This window comes from Hemicordylus capensis, chromosome 1 (genome assembly GCF_027244095.1).
Source record: "Hemicordylus capensis ecotype Gifberg chromosome 1, rHemCap1.1.pri, whole genome shotgun sequence".
NCBI classification, from domain to species: domain Eukaryota; kingdom Metazoa; phylum Chordata; class Lepidosauria; order Squamata; family Cordylidae; genus Hemicordylus; species Hemicordylus capensis.
Window position 1 is genome coordinate 306,609,270 of NC_069657.1, and position 16,381 is coordinate 306,625,650.

General features: G+C 43.5%; 1 protein-coding gene across 2 annotated transcripts in view; it reads left to right on the plus strand.

The window, feature by feature from the left end:
* Positions 1-16,381, plus strand: part of DDX43 (DEAD-box helicase 43) — an 83,368-nt gene that overhangs the window by 6,172 nt on the left and 60,815 nt on the right. For both annotated transcript variants that reach the window (XM_053286879.1, XM_053286880.1), the window contains exons 2-10: positions 2,203-2,258; positions 2,627-2,759; positions 3,635-3,784; positions 4,534-4,615; positions 6,912-7,068; positions 7,149-7,267; positions 8,441-8,551; positions 9,103-9,244; positions 11,073-11,173. In XM_053286879.1, the coding sequence (XP_053142854.1) occupies positions 2,203-2,258; positions 2,627-2,759; positions 3,635-3,784; positions 4,534-4,615; positions 6,912-7,068; positions 7,149-7,267; positions 8,441-8,551; positions 9,103-9,244; positions 11,073-11,173 (1,051 nt within the window). The remainder of the gene's footprint in view (positions 1-2,202; positions 2,259-2,626; positions 2,760-3,634; positions 3,785-4,533; positions 4,616-6,911; positions 7,069-7,148; positions 7,268-8,440; positions 8,552-9,102; positions 9,245-11,072; positions 11,174-16,381) is intronic.

Genomic DNA, 16,381 nt, shown 5'->3' on the forward strand with positions numbered 1-16,381 from the left:
CTCTGTTTTTCAATGTCTGCTATACATTGTTTTATAAGCCTTTTAGCAGCATCAAGACCCAAAGGCATCAGAAATTGAGGGGAGAATCTATGTTTGCCCGACATAGCATAGTCAAGTCTGGATGTTGCCAGCGTATGCACCACTGTTTTAAAGTTTTTATCTCCAGAAATGGACATAACTGGCTTATCAGCCAAAGCTGAGAGAAAGCTCTCTGGCCACTGCCTCAACATGTGAAACCAGGGAGAGATTTGGGTCCAGAAGTACTCCCAGACTACGTACCTGCTCTTTCTGGGGGAGTGTAACCCCATCCAGAACAGGCAGATCTAAGCCATTTCCTAAGTTCTGACGTCCCATTACAGCACTGTAAAACAACTTGCCCTTTTTGGTGAGAAGTATCTGTGAGAATTAACTTTATACCTCAGCAAAACGTCAAATTACCAGACACTCTGTTTTTGGTTTGTTTCCGCCCCCCATTCTGATCTCTCAGAAGGCCATAAACAGTGGCTTGTTAGAGTAAAAGGCGTGTTCTTCATTGTGGAAAGCCACTGTAGTCCCTGATATAAAGGATTGGATGAACAAGATGACAGCTCTGTCTGCCAGAGAAAACGTGTTCAGGAAAATGGACAAACTGAAGCAGTTTAACAGCATTTGGAAAGCTTTTGTTGAACTCTTCTCTGACTTAAATATAGAATAGTGATACCTGTGATTTGTGGTTGGTCCGGTTTGATGGTAGTGGTATTTTGTTTTGTTCAATTGTTGATTTTGATTTGCTTTGTTTTCCTTTTCTTAATCTGTGCTAGAGGTCAGGGATGGGTTTACAGGGTATTATTGTTGCTATTTTAATTGTGTAATCTCATTTAAATTTTAATAAAATGTTAATACACAAAAAAAGTTCCAACCTCCCACAATGAGAGTCCGCCTTTCTTGGATTCAACCTAAGTTTGTTCCCCCTCATTCAGCCAATTACCACTTCCAGGCAGGCATTTAGGGAAGTTAGGCCGTTTCCCGATGAAGTTGACATAGAGAAATGAATTTGGGTATCAACACCCTGCATCAGATCCCCTGATGATCTCTCTCTCTCAGCTGTTTCATGTAGATAGAATGGAGCCCTGCAGGGCTCCATACACTAGCTCTCATTCTGAAGTGCAGCAATTTCCAGATGACGCTATCTAGAATCTACCTGAGAGGCAGGAGCGGAACTATTGCAAAGAAATGCCTCCCAACCCTTTCGGGCGCTCCAGAAGGATACCAAACACTTTGCAAAATAGTAGGATTTTGACTTTTTAAAAAAAAGTTTGCCTCAAGGGCCTTCACAGGGAGGGTATTCTAGAGGTGTAGTGCCATTATTACAGTGATCTGCTTAACCTCCCCCCCACCCCCAGGAGCTGGGGAGGAGATTCACATTAGGACTAGGCACAGGTGGGAATTAATTCTTTCTTCTCACCATGGTCCTGATTTGAATTGCCCTTTCTGGCTGTGTGGGGGGTTTTGGGACCATGGCATCACCACATTGTGGTCCTGTTGCAGATCCCCCACTCAGCTCCTGTTTACTTAAGAAAACCTAAGTTTGTCAGCTCTGATGTACTTGGTATAGTATGTGGTTTAGGTGTATCTTCTATATATTTAATTCTCTAAGACATACCCGTGGCTAATCCCAAGCATGGCAGCTCTTGCAAGAGTTCAGAGAGCTGCCAGATAGCCATGGGTGAAAGGGGGTGGGGGAATGGTGGGGCGGGGGGAAGGCAAACAGTGGTGGAGGCCGGCTGGCGGAGAAAACAGCAGCGGGCGGACAGAAGGAGGTGGCAGCAGAGGGAAAGCAGCAGCAAGGCCAGCTGTGTGGGGGGGAGCGGCGGCCAGGCCAGCGGGCGGCTGAGCGACTGGGACCGGCAGGCAGGCGGCGCAAAAGGAGGCAGTGGGCAGGGGAAAAGGGAATCGGCGGGGGGGGGGGGCAGGCATGCAAAATAGCGGCGGGGTGGGGGGAGGTGGCGGGCTAGGGGTGCAGATGCTCTGTACCAGATCAGCTAGTTTTTCTTTAAACTTTACATCCTTTTCATGGAGTTTCAGGTACTTGGCCTTAGCTCTTCTAATCTTGATAAAAAGTATGTTTGTATTTTACCAACAGCAAAATGCATTCTTAAGATACTTGGCACAAGTTGGGATGTTGCCAAGATTTACATACGTACTAATTTACTTTTACAACAGGTCGAGGGGGAACTAAAATAAAAGAGCTTGAAGAATCTTCAGGCTGTAAAATACAGGTGAGGAGTCTTCCTTCCTTCCTTTAATCCAGTGCTTCTCTCAGACATATCAGTTGTCATAATACAAAAGGGCTGCAGACAGATACAGCTCATTTCTACTGTTGGTCTAGTATCCTGCAGAAAATAACTAAAAGGAAATAAGAGGGGACTTAGTTAATTCAGTTTAGTGATACCTGACTGAATGTTAAACAAGAGAATATTGATCTGCACATTTGCAGTTTCTAGTTTTCAGTTACCCAGGTCCTTCAGGAAAACCTGTTTCATACTTCAAAGAAGTTTTAAGAACTTAGAAAGAAGAGTTAAAGGAGGAGTATTGTAGCATTCATTCTAGTATCCTATGCTTGTATTTAATAATACCTTACATTTAGGTTGTAAAGGGAAATTGTGAAGCTATGATAAAGATATTTGGTGGTAATGATAAGCAAACAAAAGCCAAAATGCTGATTGATGACCTTATTGAAAGGAGTAGCCAAGGCAATGCAGGAGAAAGGTATACTAAAGGTAAGACAATAAAACTTGATATGTACTTTACACTTAAGCTTTCTATGCCAGGCTAGTCTTGTTTCTTTAAAATCCACATGAATGATACATAGCTAGCCACTCTGTGCTTGTCAATTTAGTACTGAAAGTTTATATTTATTTATTTTCTACATTTTTATACTGTGTTCCTGCCTTGACAAAGGCACCCAAAGCGGTTTATAATATTAAAAGAAGCAAATTACAGAATGTTAATAAAATGTTGTCTCAGGCTGTTGGTCTTTTCAGGAGCTGAGGACAAGAGCTCCCTGGCCTGGGTGCATCCTTTCCTGCCTTCCTCTTGGGGCACACTGGTCTTTCAGTACTCCTGGGAACGTGGGGGGTGGGGCTGCCCCAACAATCCTCACAGGCCAGAGTTGGTCTCTATGGGGACCGATGTTATGCTCTCCCCTGGCCTGGGGGCCTCCTTTCTTGCCTTCCTCTCAGGGCACTGGTCTTTCAGTACTCCTGGGGGAAAGGGGGGGGGGCTGCCCCAACAGTCCTCAGAGCTGGTCTCTATGGAGGCCGGTGTTATGCTCTCCTCTGGCCTGGGTGCCGTTCTTCCTTGCCTTCCTCTCAGGGCACACTAGTCTTTCAGTATTCCTGGGAAGGTGGGAGAGTTTATAGTGGGTATGTGGGGAAGGAGTAAGGGTAAGGTAAGAGGGATTTCCAGAGGTTAGGAGGGGGTTCTCTATGATATGCCCGAAGTAAAAATATGGTCTTGTGAGGTGGAGTTTGTCTCTACACTGCCATAAAATGAGATGGGCTTTTGGCTCCCTAGAAACTCATTCAAACTTCACAATAATCTGGTAGCAAAAAGACACAAACTCTTTTCCTAAATGTTAGCTTTGTTTTAACAGATTCCTTCAAACACCCAGATGTTGGAACCATTTGTTACCATGATAGTAGTTTTGGTGGTTTGAAGTCTGGATACAGTAGTCCGAAACAGTCTATTAACTGGGCATCCCTTCGAGAGAATAAAGCTAAATATGAAGCTATGAAGTGGGCTGGTTAGTATAACAGGTTTTGGGGAGTTGTTGACCTTCAATGTCAATTCCTTATTTTACATATAAGTAATTTCTTTTTTTAGAAAAACAGTTTCAAAGATGTATTGAGACTATGTGAGCACCTGCAATATTTATTAGAACGATCTGGCATACGGTTTCTCTTTAGAGCAAAAAGCAGATAGTGAAGCTCTTCACTAGTGTAACTGCGGCTGCAATCACTTAGACCGGTTTTTAGGCACACTCGCATGCAAAACCTGGGTTAAACGGTGGGCCTCAGTGTCTGATATGTAGAATTGCCAGTTATTCGAACTTCATTTTCAATCTTGATAAAGTTAATAGTTTTTGTACAGATTGGCACAATACATTTTTTAAAACTCGTTTCTTCTTGGTTTAGTAAATCTATGTAGAAATATTGTGTAGTCTAGAATGGCATGTAAAGAAATTAAAAACTATTCATGGCTTGTTTGAGAGAACCACATATCTATAGTGGATGTAACTTTATTTCTGTAGCAATTTCTTGAATTTGCTTTGCCCTAGAGCATAGAGATATCTGCTTATGGTAGCCAGAGTGCTGAAAAGCTTGGTATGTGTTGCTTTTTAAAACAAGCAGATCATGAGGGGATCATAGGCAAGGGAAAAAAATCAAGTAATTTTTGAAGTGCTTGTCACTTCTCTGGTTTTAGAGAAATATTCATGCTAATTCAAGAATTTGGTTCCCCCCTCTAATAGCCTATTCCTTTTAATCTGAACAGATTTACCTCCAATTGAAAAACAGTTTTACAGAGAATCACCAAAGATTGCTTCCATGTCACAAGAAGAAGCTGATAAATGGAGGTAAGAATTCAGATATGGAAAGTTGTGTGATATATCAGAGTGTTAGATTGACTTTTCAAGGATTGTATCATGTTAAAGGTGGGGAGGGGTGTTGAGGATGTCCACTAAATAATAAGTAATGCTCTGAAGTCTGCTTAGGTGAACATTGTAGACCCAGGCTAAGTGCATACTTTGTACAGGATAGATCTTATATTCCATGAACTATGTCATTCTTAACTTGAATATTACATTGAACCCTTTTGGAGTATTGGAGCATGCAAGCTTTCTGTGTAGCTTGCAAATTGTAAACGCTTATGTCTTCAGCTGTGGGACACTTCAACAATTCTCAGGAGTTTGGAATCACTTAGCCAGCTTAACACAATCTCTTAGGTGTACACCTAAGTGTTGTGTGTTGAGACATGTATATCACCGGAGCCAAGACTGGTTGCAGCACTGTGTCAAGTGTACATTCTGCAAACACATAATGTTGCATAGTGTGTGAAAAGGCTCTTAATTGTTCTCTTTTATACTAAATTGACTCCCATATTGTAGCATGGTTGACTTATTGACAGCTGATGTTGGTAAAGGCCTAGAAGATTTTTTTTTTTTAAGTATGGTAACAACTCTGCTTGTGATTTTTGTTAAAGTATGTCAGTTTGAAATAACATTGGTGTAGCATGTTTAAGTGCTATTTTCCTAGGGCCAGTTCAGGCAGTCAAGTTACAATCATGAACACTGCCCGAAGAACTACAAGCCCTTGTGCTCCCCCTGCCCCTTGGCTCTGTTGACATCTCTGTTCGTTTAAACCACAGCTTGTCTGAAGCTCAGATATTGTTCTTTATTGCAAGGCCCAGGAGCCAGTGGCAGCTCCCATTGACCTCAAGTGCAGCTCCCTAATTATTTATTAGGCCTGTGTGAAGGTTTGGCCTGAATCCAAATGCTCTGCACAGCCTGCTTGGCACTTTGCAGTGGTGACATTGCATAGTGCATTATAGGACACTGTAGAACTGGAAAAGGTGCAGAAGAGGGCAACCAAGATGATCAGGGGCCTAGAGTACCTACCTTATGAGGCACCTAGGGCTATTTAGTTTAGAAAGAAGATTACTGCGGGGAGACATGATAGAGGTCTATAAAGTCATGCATGGTGAGGAGAAAGTGGATAGAGAGAAATTCTTCTCCCTCTTACATAACACTAGAACCAGGGGTCATCTCATGAAATTGATTGCCAGGAAATTTAAGACCAACGAATGGAAGTAATTTTCCACACAACGCCTAATCAACTTGTGGAATTCTCTACCACAATATGTGGCAGCCAAACAACCTGGATGGCTTTAAGAGGAGTTTGGATAACGTCATGGAGGAGAGGTCTATCAACGGCTACTAGTCGAAGGGCTATAGGCCACCTCCAGCCTCAAAGACAGGATGCCTCTGAGTACCAGTTGCAGGCGAGTAACAGCAGGAGAGAGGGCATGCCCTCAACTCCTGTCTGTAGACATCCAGTGGCATCTGGTGGTCTACTGTGTGAAACAGGATGCTGGACTAGATGGGCCTTGGGCCTGATCCAGCAGGGCTGTTCTTGTGTTCTTAAGATTGTTCCCACCATGCAGTGCTGCACTCTGCCCAGCACCAGTGAGGGATTGTCTGAACGTTAAGGGAAACTGAGCCTTTTTCAAGCCCCAGTAGTTTCTTGGAAGGGACACATAAAGCGCTTTCCCCATAGTTCTAAGGGGAAAAGCTCTGCGAAGGATAATACTTTCCAGTACTTATGTGTGCCTTCCAAGATAGTGCTGGGGGTCAGTAGGACTCTATTTCTCTTAAAGAGCTCCTTCCTGGTTCTGCGATAAGTGCAGCACTGTACAGGGGGTCAGTGCAGTAAGAAATACCTCTTATAGTGAAGAGTTTTTTTGCCAAAGTGGCCTCCACTTGAAAAATACTCAAGATGATTGAACTGTCATTTTATTCTGGCTTACAAACCAGAGTGTTAAACTATAAAGTTGTTTAACATTGTGGCTCATAACCCAGAGCTAAAGCACAGTTTCCAGCTTTGCACAAACTGTGAAGCTATTGTTTAAATAAACCAGGGTGTCATTTAAGACAAAGCGTGTGTGTGTAAATGGAGTATGTGAGCTTGGACCACATTTATTATTCTAACTATAGTTAGTTGATTGTCTGAACTTGCCCTTAGTCTTTTGGCATAGAGTATTCTACTAGTTGTGAAGATAATTAAAAATGACATTGTTCTTTGCTCCAGATACTTTGAGTACTAAATGTGTGCCTATTGATACTATATAACTTTATCTCTCTATATTATTTAAAGAAAAGAGAACAATAATATCACATGTAATGACCTGAAAGATGGTGAAAAGCGTCACATTCCCAATCCTATCTGTAAATTTGAAGATGCTTTTGAGTATTATTGTGATGTTATGGAAAATATAAGGAAAGTTGGTTTTCAGAAGCCTACACCAATTCAGGTATTGTGACTTTATTTCTGAAATTTTTTAAAACAGTTCTGTTTAAACTGCTTATATACTGTATTTACTGCTTATTATAGTCACAGGCTTGGCCAATCATACTTCAAGGATATGATCTCATTGGAATAGCACAGACTGGTACTGGAAAGACATTGGCTTATCTAATGCCTGGATTTATTCATTTGGATTTACAGCCAATGTAAGAATTAGATGTTTATTCACTTGGATTTACAGCCAATGTAAGAATTAGATGGGATGAGAGTTTGTTTGTTTGTTTGTTTGTTTGTTTGTTTGTTTGTTTGTTTGTTTGTTTGTTTGTTTGTTTGTTTGTTTAAAGATTTAATATACCACCCAATCCACAAACTCAGGGTAGTGTAGAAACTTGTGTTTTGTGTGTGGTGGGATTTTTGAAACACAAAATTGGGTCACAACTTTGACTCTAGGATATATTGCAGACTAGGTCATGACAGCCCTATGCAAGACACTCATCCTTTTCCCCCTCTTTATCTGCTTCTCTCTCAATTCCCATTCTTGGCTGTGGTATATTGTATTGTGTATAATCTGGCAACAGGTTCTGCAGAGAGAGAGATCTTCAATGGGGATAGGAAGAAAATGCAGTAAAATTTGCAATATGAATGTTACTGCTAACAAATACTGTAACTGAATGATCTGTATCGTGATCCGTTGCATTCATAAGATTGGGTTCTGCGCCTGCGCATGGACCTCATGGACTGATTAGCTAGCTCCTCATGCTTCTTATCTCCTAATCCTGGTTCAAATCACTGTATGGCTTTCTGTCAGCAGTGGACAACAATTGTTTCTGGTGTGTAGTTCATTGATAACAAAGCATATTACAACTCTGTGATTTTTTTTTTATTATTATTTTTTGAGATCTGGGATTCTTCACATAGCATTACAGAAATTCTTTTTTTTTTCAAATTCCTACCACATCTCAGCGACAACTGTTGTATTTCTGTAGTAGCCATCATGCTACCTGGATATGGAATCTCATACCTAATTCACCCTGAATCTACACAAATCTAGGTTATTTGGTTTTGTGTGGGCAGCTAATAAATATCATAAGACAGTGATGTCTGCTGGCTTCTTTTTTTTTGTTCTTAATAGAATTGGTTGTCTCTGCCTTTGTTTTGCTCACATTATTTTTCTACATGTACTAGGATTACTATATCATACGTTAAAGTACAGCTCAGTCCTAATTGTTTTTGTTTGAAAATAAATCGCATTGAGTTCTTTGGGATTTACTTCCTGGTAAATATGTTTAAAAGTGTAGCCTTAATGTGGTTAGTGCCAATGTTAATTACTGTATCTTCTGCATAATTGCTATTTTAAATAAGATTGAACTTTCTTCCAGACCTAGAGAAAAACGTAGTGGGCCAGGTATGTTGGTTCTTACTCCTACTCGAGAATTGGCCCTTCAGGTTGAAGCAGAGTGTTCAAAATATTCTTACAAAGGATTTAAAAGGTAGTATTTAGTCATCTTCTCTTCCACTGCTTTTGGCATTGTTACTAAGCTATGTTGCTCTGTATTTGAATAGAAGGCCACTTAGTAAAAAAGCTAAGCTATGGTCTGAATGGAATTTATCTTCCAACTTTGTGCAGTCTCACTATTGGTTGACTATTATTGTCTAGATGTTGCTGACAGTGTGTTAGATGGAATGCAGAAGCAATTGCCTTTCTAGAGAGCTTAAAATGCCTCCTAGCTTTTTGTGTGTTCAGAGTATTACGACACCTGATTAAGGCTGCAGTCCTGTTAAAAAACACTTAGTCCCAATGAACTTACTAGGGACTTATTTCTAAGTAGATATACATAGGATTGCTTTCTCCAGAAGGGGTTTTAAAGGTAGTTTAAATTGTATTCATTTACTCTCAGTGTGGGAGGGTCACTTTAATTGTGGAGGGTTTTTTCCCCATTTCTCAGTGAAATCTTAAGTGTTAAGTGTAAAATATTAAAATACATGGCATTGTGTCATTCCAGGTTAAACTTAGACTAAATATTGAACAAATTTTTTTTAGCATTTGTATATATGGTGGTGGAGACAGGCACGGGCAAATCAGCTTGGTTAACAAAGGTGTGGACATTGTTATTGCTACTCCTGGTAGACTGAATGACCTTCAAATGAACAACTACATAAATCTGAGGAGCATAACATACTTGGCAAGTAGTCAGCCTATTGTATTGTGTTGCGAATTAATGTGTGTGAAAACTTCATTAATTTTACTTTTAACGGGGTGTGTGTGTGTGTGTGAGAGAGAGAGAGAGAGAGAGAGACATTGAATTTTCTTACTTGTTCCAACTCTGGGCATGAACAATTTGGCTTCTGGACACCATAAAGTTAGAGTAGCCTGAATATCCAGTTATGCTGCTTAATGAGCTGCTTCTGATGAATGAGCCATGTTCTCATGGAAGTGATCGTGACTGGCCACCCCAATCACTGCATGTCTTGTCTCCAGGCCCACACCAGATATCCAAGTGTGGGTTCCTTTTGTATAGCAAGAAAAACCCAACATGCATAGGCTCAACTCTGCACCCGACTAAGCTGATTTTTAGACTTTCCCAGAGAAATCATATAGTTTGAGCCTGCAAAGTCTGTGTATTTTGTGTACACAGGCCCTATGCAAGGAACATATTCACACATTGACATCTGACAAGTGTTCTCTGTGGTCACATTTCTCCACTCCACGTAGCTGGTAAGAACAGCCTACTGAGCCAGATGGGGAAATGGTTAAAATGGGAAGTGACCATTGTCAAGTGCCATTATGCATATGTGTCTTCAGATATTTGAAGATGGAAGAAAAAAGCATAGAAAGGCAGATTGAAGGATTCACAATGACTGAGAATATTTAGCTCCTTGATATCAACAGTTGATCCAAAATCCTTGTGTTTCAGAACAAAGGAAGTATTTTCAGATCAAATTCTCTTTCATTGGAAGATGTCCTTGAGTAGTATGGTTTTGTGTTTTCCTTTTAAGTAATCACAAATAAAGGAGCTCTGTTTCCTTGAACCTCAGTGTGTGTGAGCATAAAACACTTCAAGGTTATTCACACAATCAGAAACTATTCTACCTGGGTGTGTGCTTGCAATTTTTGGTTGTGTGGAAGCAAAGTAGGAGGAAAACCTGGGTAGCTTTTCCTCCTACCTTGCTTCCACACAATCACTTCTACGCAGGTTTTTCTCTTACCTTGCTTCCACATAACCAAAAATTGGGAGCACACACGGCTCCCAAACCCAGGTAGAACACAGTTTTTGATTTGTATGAATGACCTTTCTCTCTTAGGCATGGAGAAAGGCAAAATTCCCTTCTCTGGAAGTGGGAAGTTCAACTTATTTATACAACATTCCCTTTTTAAAAATGCATACTCCCCAGATATTCCTCTATTGGTTTCTACATAGATCGAATGTGTCTAGTTCTGCCATATTCACAGTACACTTAAAAGTTCTTCTTTAGGTAAAGAGGATATCTTGTTTAGGTTGTGTCTTGTGGAACAGCCAGAAATCAGTTAGCTGGATTTTCTTTAGAAATGCAGTTCCATTTATTTTGTTGCAAATGCTGAATGTCATAAGTGAGAGTATGGATGTAAAGCAAATGTGCCTGCAAGGTAACAGTTATGCAATTCAGTATTTAGAACAGAATGCAATAGAAATAGTGGCTGACATCCAGAGCAACCTAACACAAGTGCTCTGAATAGACCTGTGCTTTATGGGCTCGCTGCAAAGCACAGACAGGAATGAGCCCACTGATAGCTCCTTTAGACTGGAAATATAAGCAGTGCACTTCTGGTCTAAAATCATTTCCTGATAGTGGGCAAGTACCAAAAAATATGTATGCACCTGTGGTTCACAGTGATCCTGCAGCAGCTCGGGAATGTTCAGAGTGCCCATGCTAGGCTCCTATAGATGTCAGCCACAGTATTTTGACGTGGAGTTTCAGGGAGTTAGTAGTTTTACATTGGAGTCATGAGTACTTAACCATTATTTTTATCAGGTGTTGGATGAAGCGGATCGAATGCTGGATATGGGATTTGAGCCTCAAATAATGAAGATTTTATTAGATGTACGGCCTGACAGGCAAACAGTTATGACCAGGTATATATGCTTTTTAGCAGCTCACAGTTTCATCTGAAGGCTTGTAAAGAAAATGTGATCTGTAGATATTCCACCTCATTCTTGCAGTTCTATTTAACTGTGCATTGCTTTGAGTACCTTTGGGTAGAAAGGTGATCAACAAATGTCATTAAATAATTGCAATAGTTTAAATAATTAAATAATTGTCAGAAAATGGCAACTTGTCCAACAACTTGGTGAATGCAGGGCAGATGATTCCCACACTAACAGATCAGGTAGCAGTCATACGGTCATGAATTGCAGAAATCCTATAGGGTTCCAATACAGGAACTCGCGAAGGCTTTGGGGCTCGAGATACCCCCTCCAGAGTCGTCAGTCAAGGACCCAGTCTATGACTATTTGTCATCAGTTTCTATGGCTCATCCTATGGCTTTGCCAATGCTTCCTGCTCTAGTTGCAGCTTCCAAGTCTGTCTGGACTATGCCTGTCACTTCTACACTTCCAAGAAATTGGAAAGCCTCTACAGAATTCAAGAGGCCTCATGCCCATTTTTATTTAAACATCCAGCCCCCCAACTCCCTAGTTGTGGACTACACCTTGCAATCAAAATCTTCAAGTAACTTCATGGAAGAGAGGTCTATCGATGGCTACTAGTCGGAGGGCTGCGGGCCACCTCCAGCCTCAAAGGCAGGATGCCTCTGAGTACCAATTGCAGGGGAGTAACAACAGGAGAGAGGGCATGCCCTCAACTCCTGCTTGTGGCTTCCAGCGGCATCTGGTGGGCCACTGTGCGAAACAGCGTGCTGGACTAGATGGACCTTGGGCCTGATCCAGCAGGGTTGTACTTATGTAAGTAAGCACCCCACACCACAAGGAGGGCTGGAAACTGGATTCGATAGCAAGGAAATTCTACTCCACCTCCTGTCTCTCACTGAAGATAGCCAACATGGTGTGCATGTTGAAATATCAGCAGCCCCTGTGGGATTCCTTGAAGGATGATGCCATTGACCTGCCTTTTTGAATCTACACTTCTAGCCAGGCTGCTGTCAAGTCTTGCCAAGTCTGCTGACTTGACATGGCAGCATCTTAGCACTGCCAAGCACCTGACAGAGACAGAATCCAGGTTGCTGGCAGGCTCAGTTGTTCTGTGATGCCATGCATGGCTTTGTTCCACACCTTTTAGAGTTCCATATGAAGGACAAGATTGAAAATTTGCCTTTCAGTGGTGATGGCCTTTTCTCCAAGGATATAGATGGCACCATGGAGAAGCTAAAGAAGTCTCTCTACACAGCTAAAACCTTTGTCCCACCTCAACCAGCTGTGTTCCAGAACAGGTACCGTTCTGGGTACAAGCAGTGCTATCCGCCTAAATCCTCTCAGGACAAAGTTGGCTATATATAGGGCTCCAGACAGTTCTCCCAGCACCCATTCCAACAGCGTCAGAGGAACCAACAAAAGTCTAAGCAGCAGAATCACCCTAAACAATCCTTTTAACCTTGAGGTCCTGGAAGTTTCTGCACTGCCCACTCGTGATTCCATCCGCCTTGCTCCCTTCCTGGCGTCATATAACATCTGACTCCTGGGTGTTGTGCATAATTGCCTGTGGCTATGCCATTGAATTTGAGGCTCTCCCCACATATGTGGGAATAAAATACACCCACTTGTCTCCTATCCTTGAACAGGAAGTTTCTTCACTTTTGCAAAAGGGGCCATTGAACCAGTTCCAGCCTGTTCTATGTATTCTAGCTTTTACTCTAGATACTTCCAGGTTCCTAAACATGATGGAGGCTTTCAGGCCATCTTAGACTTGAGGGGATTGAACAAGTTCATTTGAACTAGCAAGTTCCATATGATATCCCTGCAGTCTCTTCTCCCACTACTGTGGGAAGAGCAGTGGTTTGTCTCCCTTGACTTAAAGGATGCATATTTCCATAAGGCCTCTCCACTGCCAATTTCTGTGCTTCTGCCTGGGTACTAGGGCGTACCAAAACAAGGTGCTTTTCCTTTTGGTCTCTGTACTGCCCCCAGAGTTTTCACCAAATGTATGGCCGCAGTGATTGCTCATCAGCGCATACAGGGTGTTTCAATTTTTCCATATTTTGATGACTGGCTTATCACTACCAGAGAGAAGTCTAACCTTTTGTACAGCCTCTCCCCCCGCCCCCCAGCAGATCTGGGCCTCGGTGTCAACCTCAAGAAGTATGTTCTGACCCCTCAGCGCACAATCCAGTATATTGGTGCTGTTCTGGATGCAGTCACCAGATGCGCCTACTTACCCATCAAACATGTCCAAGCCATCTCGGCCCTGGTTGCTGCTTTCCAGGCCTCACCCAGACAGAGCACACTCAATTCAGCTCCTTCTGGTTCTGATGGTCTCGTGCACCACAACGGTGGCCAATGCCTGTCTGAGAATGCAGAGACTCCAGATGTGGCTGCTTCCCTTCTTCCGACCAAATCTGGACAACCAAAGGAAGTGGTTAGTCATTCCTGATGCTATCCTGCAAGACCTTACTTGGTGGTTTCTGCCTGACTCCCTTTCGCAGTGTGTCCCATTCCATGTCCTGACCCTCCACGACCTCGGTTACTACTGACGCTTCAATGCAGGGTTGGGGCACACATTATGGTTCACTGCGGACAAGGGGCTTGTGGAATCTTCACCAACAGGAGCTCCAAACTAACTTCCTAGAGCTGTTGGCGGTTCTCCTCGCTTTTAGAAGCTTTCCTTCCTATCCTACAAGGACAGGTGGTTGAGGTTCACATTGATAATACTACAGCTATTGCCTACCTGAATCATCAAGGAGGGATCATCTTGAGATCCTTGAATAACCTGGCCTTACAACTGTGGGAATGGTTTTTATGACATGACGTCCACCCTGTTGCCATCCACATTTAAGGGGGAGGATAACATTCTAGCTGACTCACTGAGTAGGGACATTTCTTTTTCAACCCTCCATGAGTGGGAAATGAATGACGGTGTCCTTTCTGATGGTTTTGCTTCCTGGGATGTCCCTACTGTTGGCCTATTTGCCACCAAATATGATTTATTTTGTTCTAGGGTGTGCATTGGATCGAACTCCTTAGGGGACGCCTTCCAGTTACAATGGAAGGACAGACTGTACTACCTCTCCCCACCCCCTTCCTGCTAATGTCCAAGGTGGTGGGAAAGATACTTCAGGAATGGTCTCTGTGCATTCTAATCTGCCCCTGGTGGCCCAGGCAACCCTGGTTTCCAGGTCTCCAAGGCAGTATTCCCTCTAATTTTTATTATTAGTGAGCGGAAAGAGTTTTGTCCTGAGCGGCAGCATCAAGTCAGTGTGTGCACATAACTCTCTCACACAAGGGCAACTGCCTCCGTCTTCCACTATGGAAAAGGCTTCTGATGGAGGTTTAGTCCTGCACCATGCTTTTCGCACTCTCTTGCTGATGACATGGAGACGGAACTTTTAGATGAGATCCTGTTGAACGAGAGAAAAGCCTCAACTAGAAGACACTATATGTGCAAATGGAAGCATTTCCTATCCTACACGTGTTCAAAAGGTTTTGAACCCTTCCATGTGTCTGTCTGACAGATACTCCTAACCTTACTTCACTCAAGGGTTTGGACCTCTCTAATACCGTATTTTACGGACTATAAGCCGCACCTTAATTTCAATCCAGTTTTTCAGAGTTTTTGAGCTTTCCTTCTCCTTTCGCCTCCATCTCCCCTCCAAGCCCTCCTTTCCCTCCTTCTGCTAGCGGCAGTGAGCCCACGTTGGTGACCCGCGACGGCTGCTGGTTGTTGCTTATCACGGCCGCCGGCAGGGCCCGCCCGGGACCACCTCCTCCATCTCCTCTTGTGCCTCCGGCGGCTCCTGCGGGCTGGCACTTGTCTGCGCGGGCTCGTCTCTGGGTCGGGCCCCGCGTCCCCTCAGAGGGTGGTGGCGCAGCATCCTCCGTCACTGCAGCAGCATCGGGGCAGCAACCGGAGGGAGCCCGGGGAGGGGGGCGGCAGGCAAGCTGACTAGGCTGCTCCCGGCAGGCCCCAGCGAGAGAGGAAGGGAGGTGGTAAGCAAATCCTCCCTGCTTGCCCTTCCTCCTCCTCCTCCCTCTCTTTCCCCGATAAGCCCTAAACTTCCAACTTCTCCCCGGCTCCGGCCACACAATACAACATGGTAGGGAGTGAGGAGTGGACAAGACCAAGCGGCGCGAGTGGAGAGGGGAGGACGGGGCTAGAGGCGAAGCAGCCGGTACAGGGAGCAGCAGCAGCAACAGCGTCAAGTTTTTTGCAGAAGGGCCCCTCCGCGCCTTCACTTTCCCCTCCACCCTCCCTCCTTTTCCGGAGTATAAGACGCACCTGAATTTGGGTGGATATTTTTCGAGGAAAAAAGTGCATCTTATACTCCGTAAAATATGGTAGTTCCCTTAGAGTTCATCACATGGCTATATCAGCTTGCCACCCCGGCAGGGATGGGAAATCTATTTTTGTCCACCCTGACTAAATGTTTTTTTAAAAGGGATTAACAATCTCTACCCTCCAGTACAGGAGCTAGTTGAACCATGGAGCCTCTCACTTTTTCTGTCCACCTTCTAACATCCTCGATGAAACTGTTGTGCCTAAAGACTGCCTTCCTAGTCACTCTCACTTCGGCTAGGCAGGTCAATGAGCTCACTAATTTGAGGGCTGATTTCCCACATACCAACTGCTTACCCAGACAGGGTAGTCCTTTGTCCTGACCCTGCCTTTCATCCTAAAATTGTATGATTTCCACACCAATCAGGACATTATCCTTCCTACATTCTTCTTCAATCCTTAAGAACATAAGAACAGCCCTGCTGGATCAGGCCCAAGGCCCATCCAGTCCAGCATCCTGTTTCGCACAGTGACCCACCAGATGTTGCTGAAAGCCACATGCAGGAGTTGAGGGCATGCCCTCTCTCCTGCTGTTACTCACCTGCAACTGGTACTCAGAGGCATCCTGCCTTTGAAGCTGGAGGTGGCCTTTAGCCCTCCAACTCGTAGCCGTTGATAGACCTCTTCTCCATGAAGTTATCCAAACCCTTCTTAAAGCCATCCAGGTTGTTGGCTATCACCACATCTTGTGGCAGAGAATTCCACAAGTTGATTATGCGTTGTGTGAAAAAGTATTTCCATTTGTTGGTCCTAGATTTCCCGGTCCTAGATTTCCTGGTCTAGATTTCCCTAGATTTCACAGTGGATGTCTGCCTGACCTAAAGAGAAGCAGGCTGCAG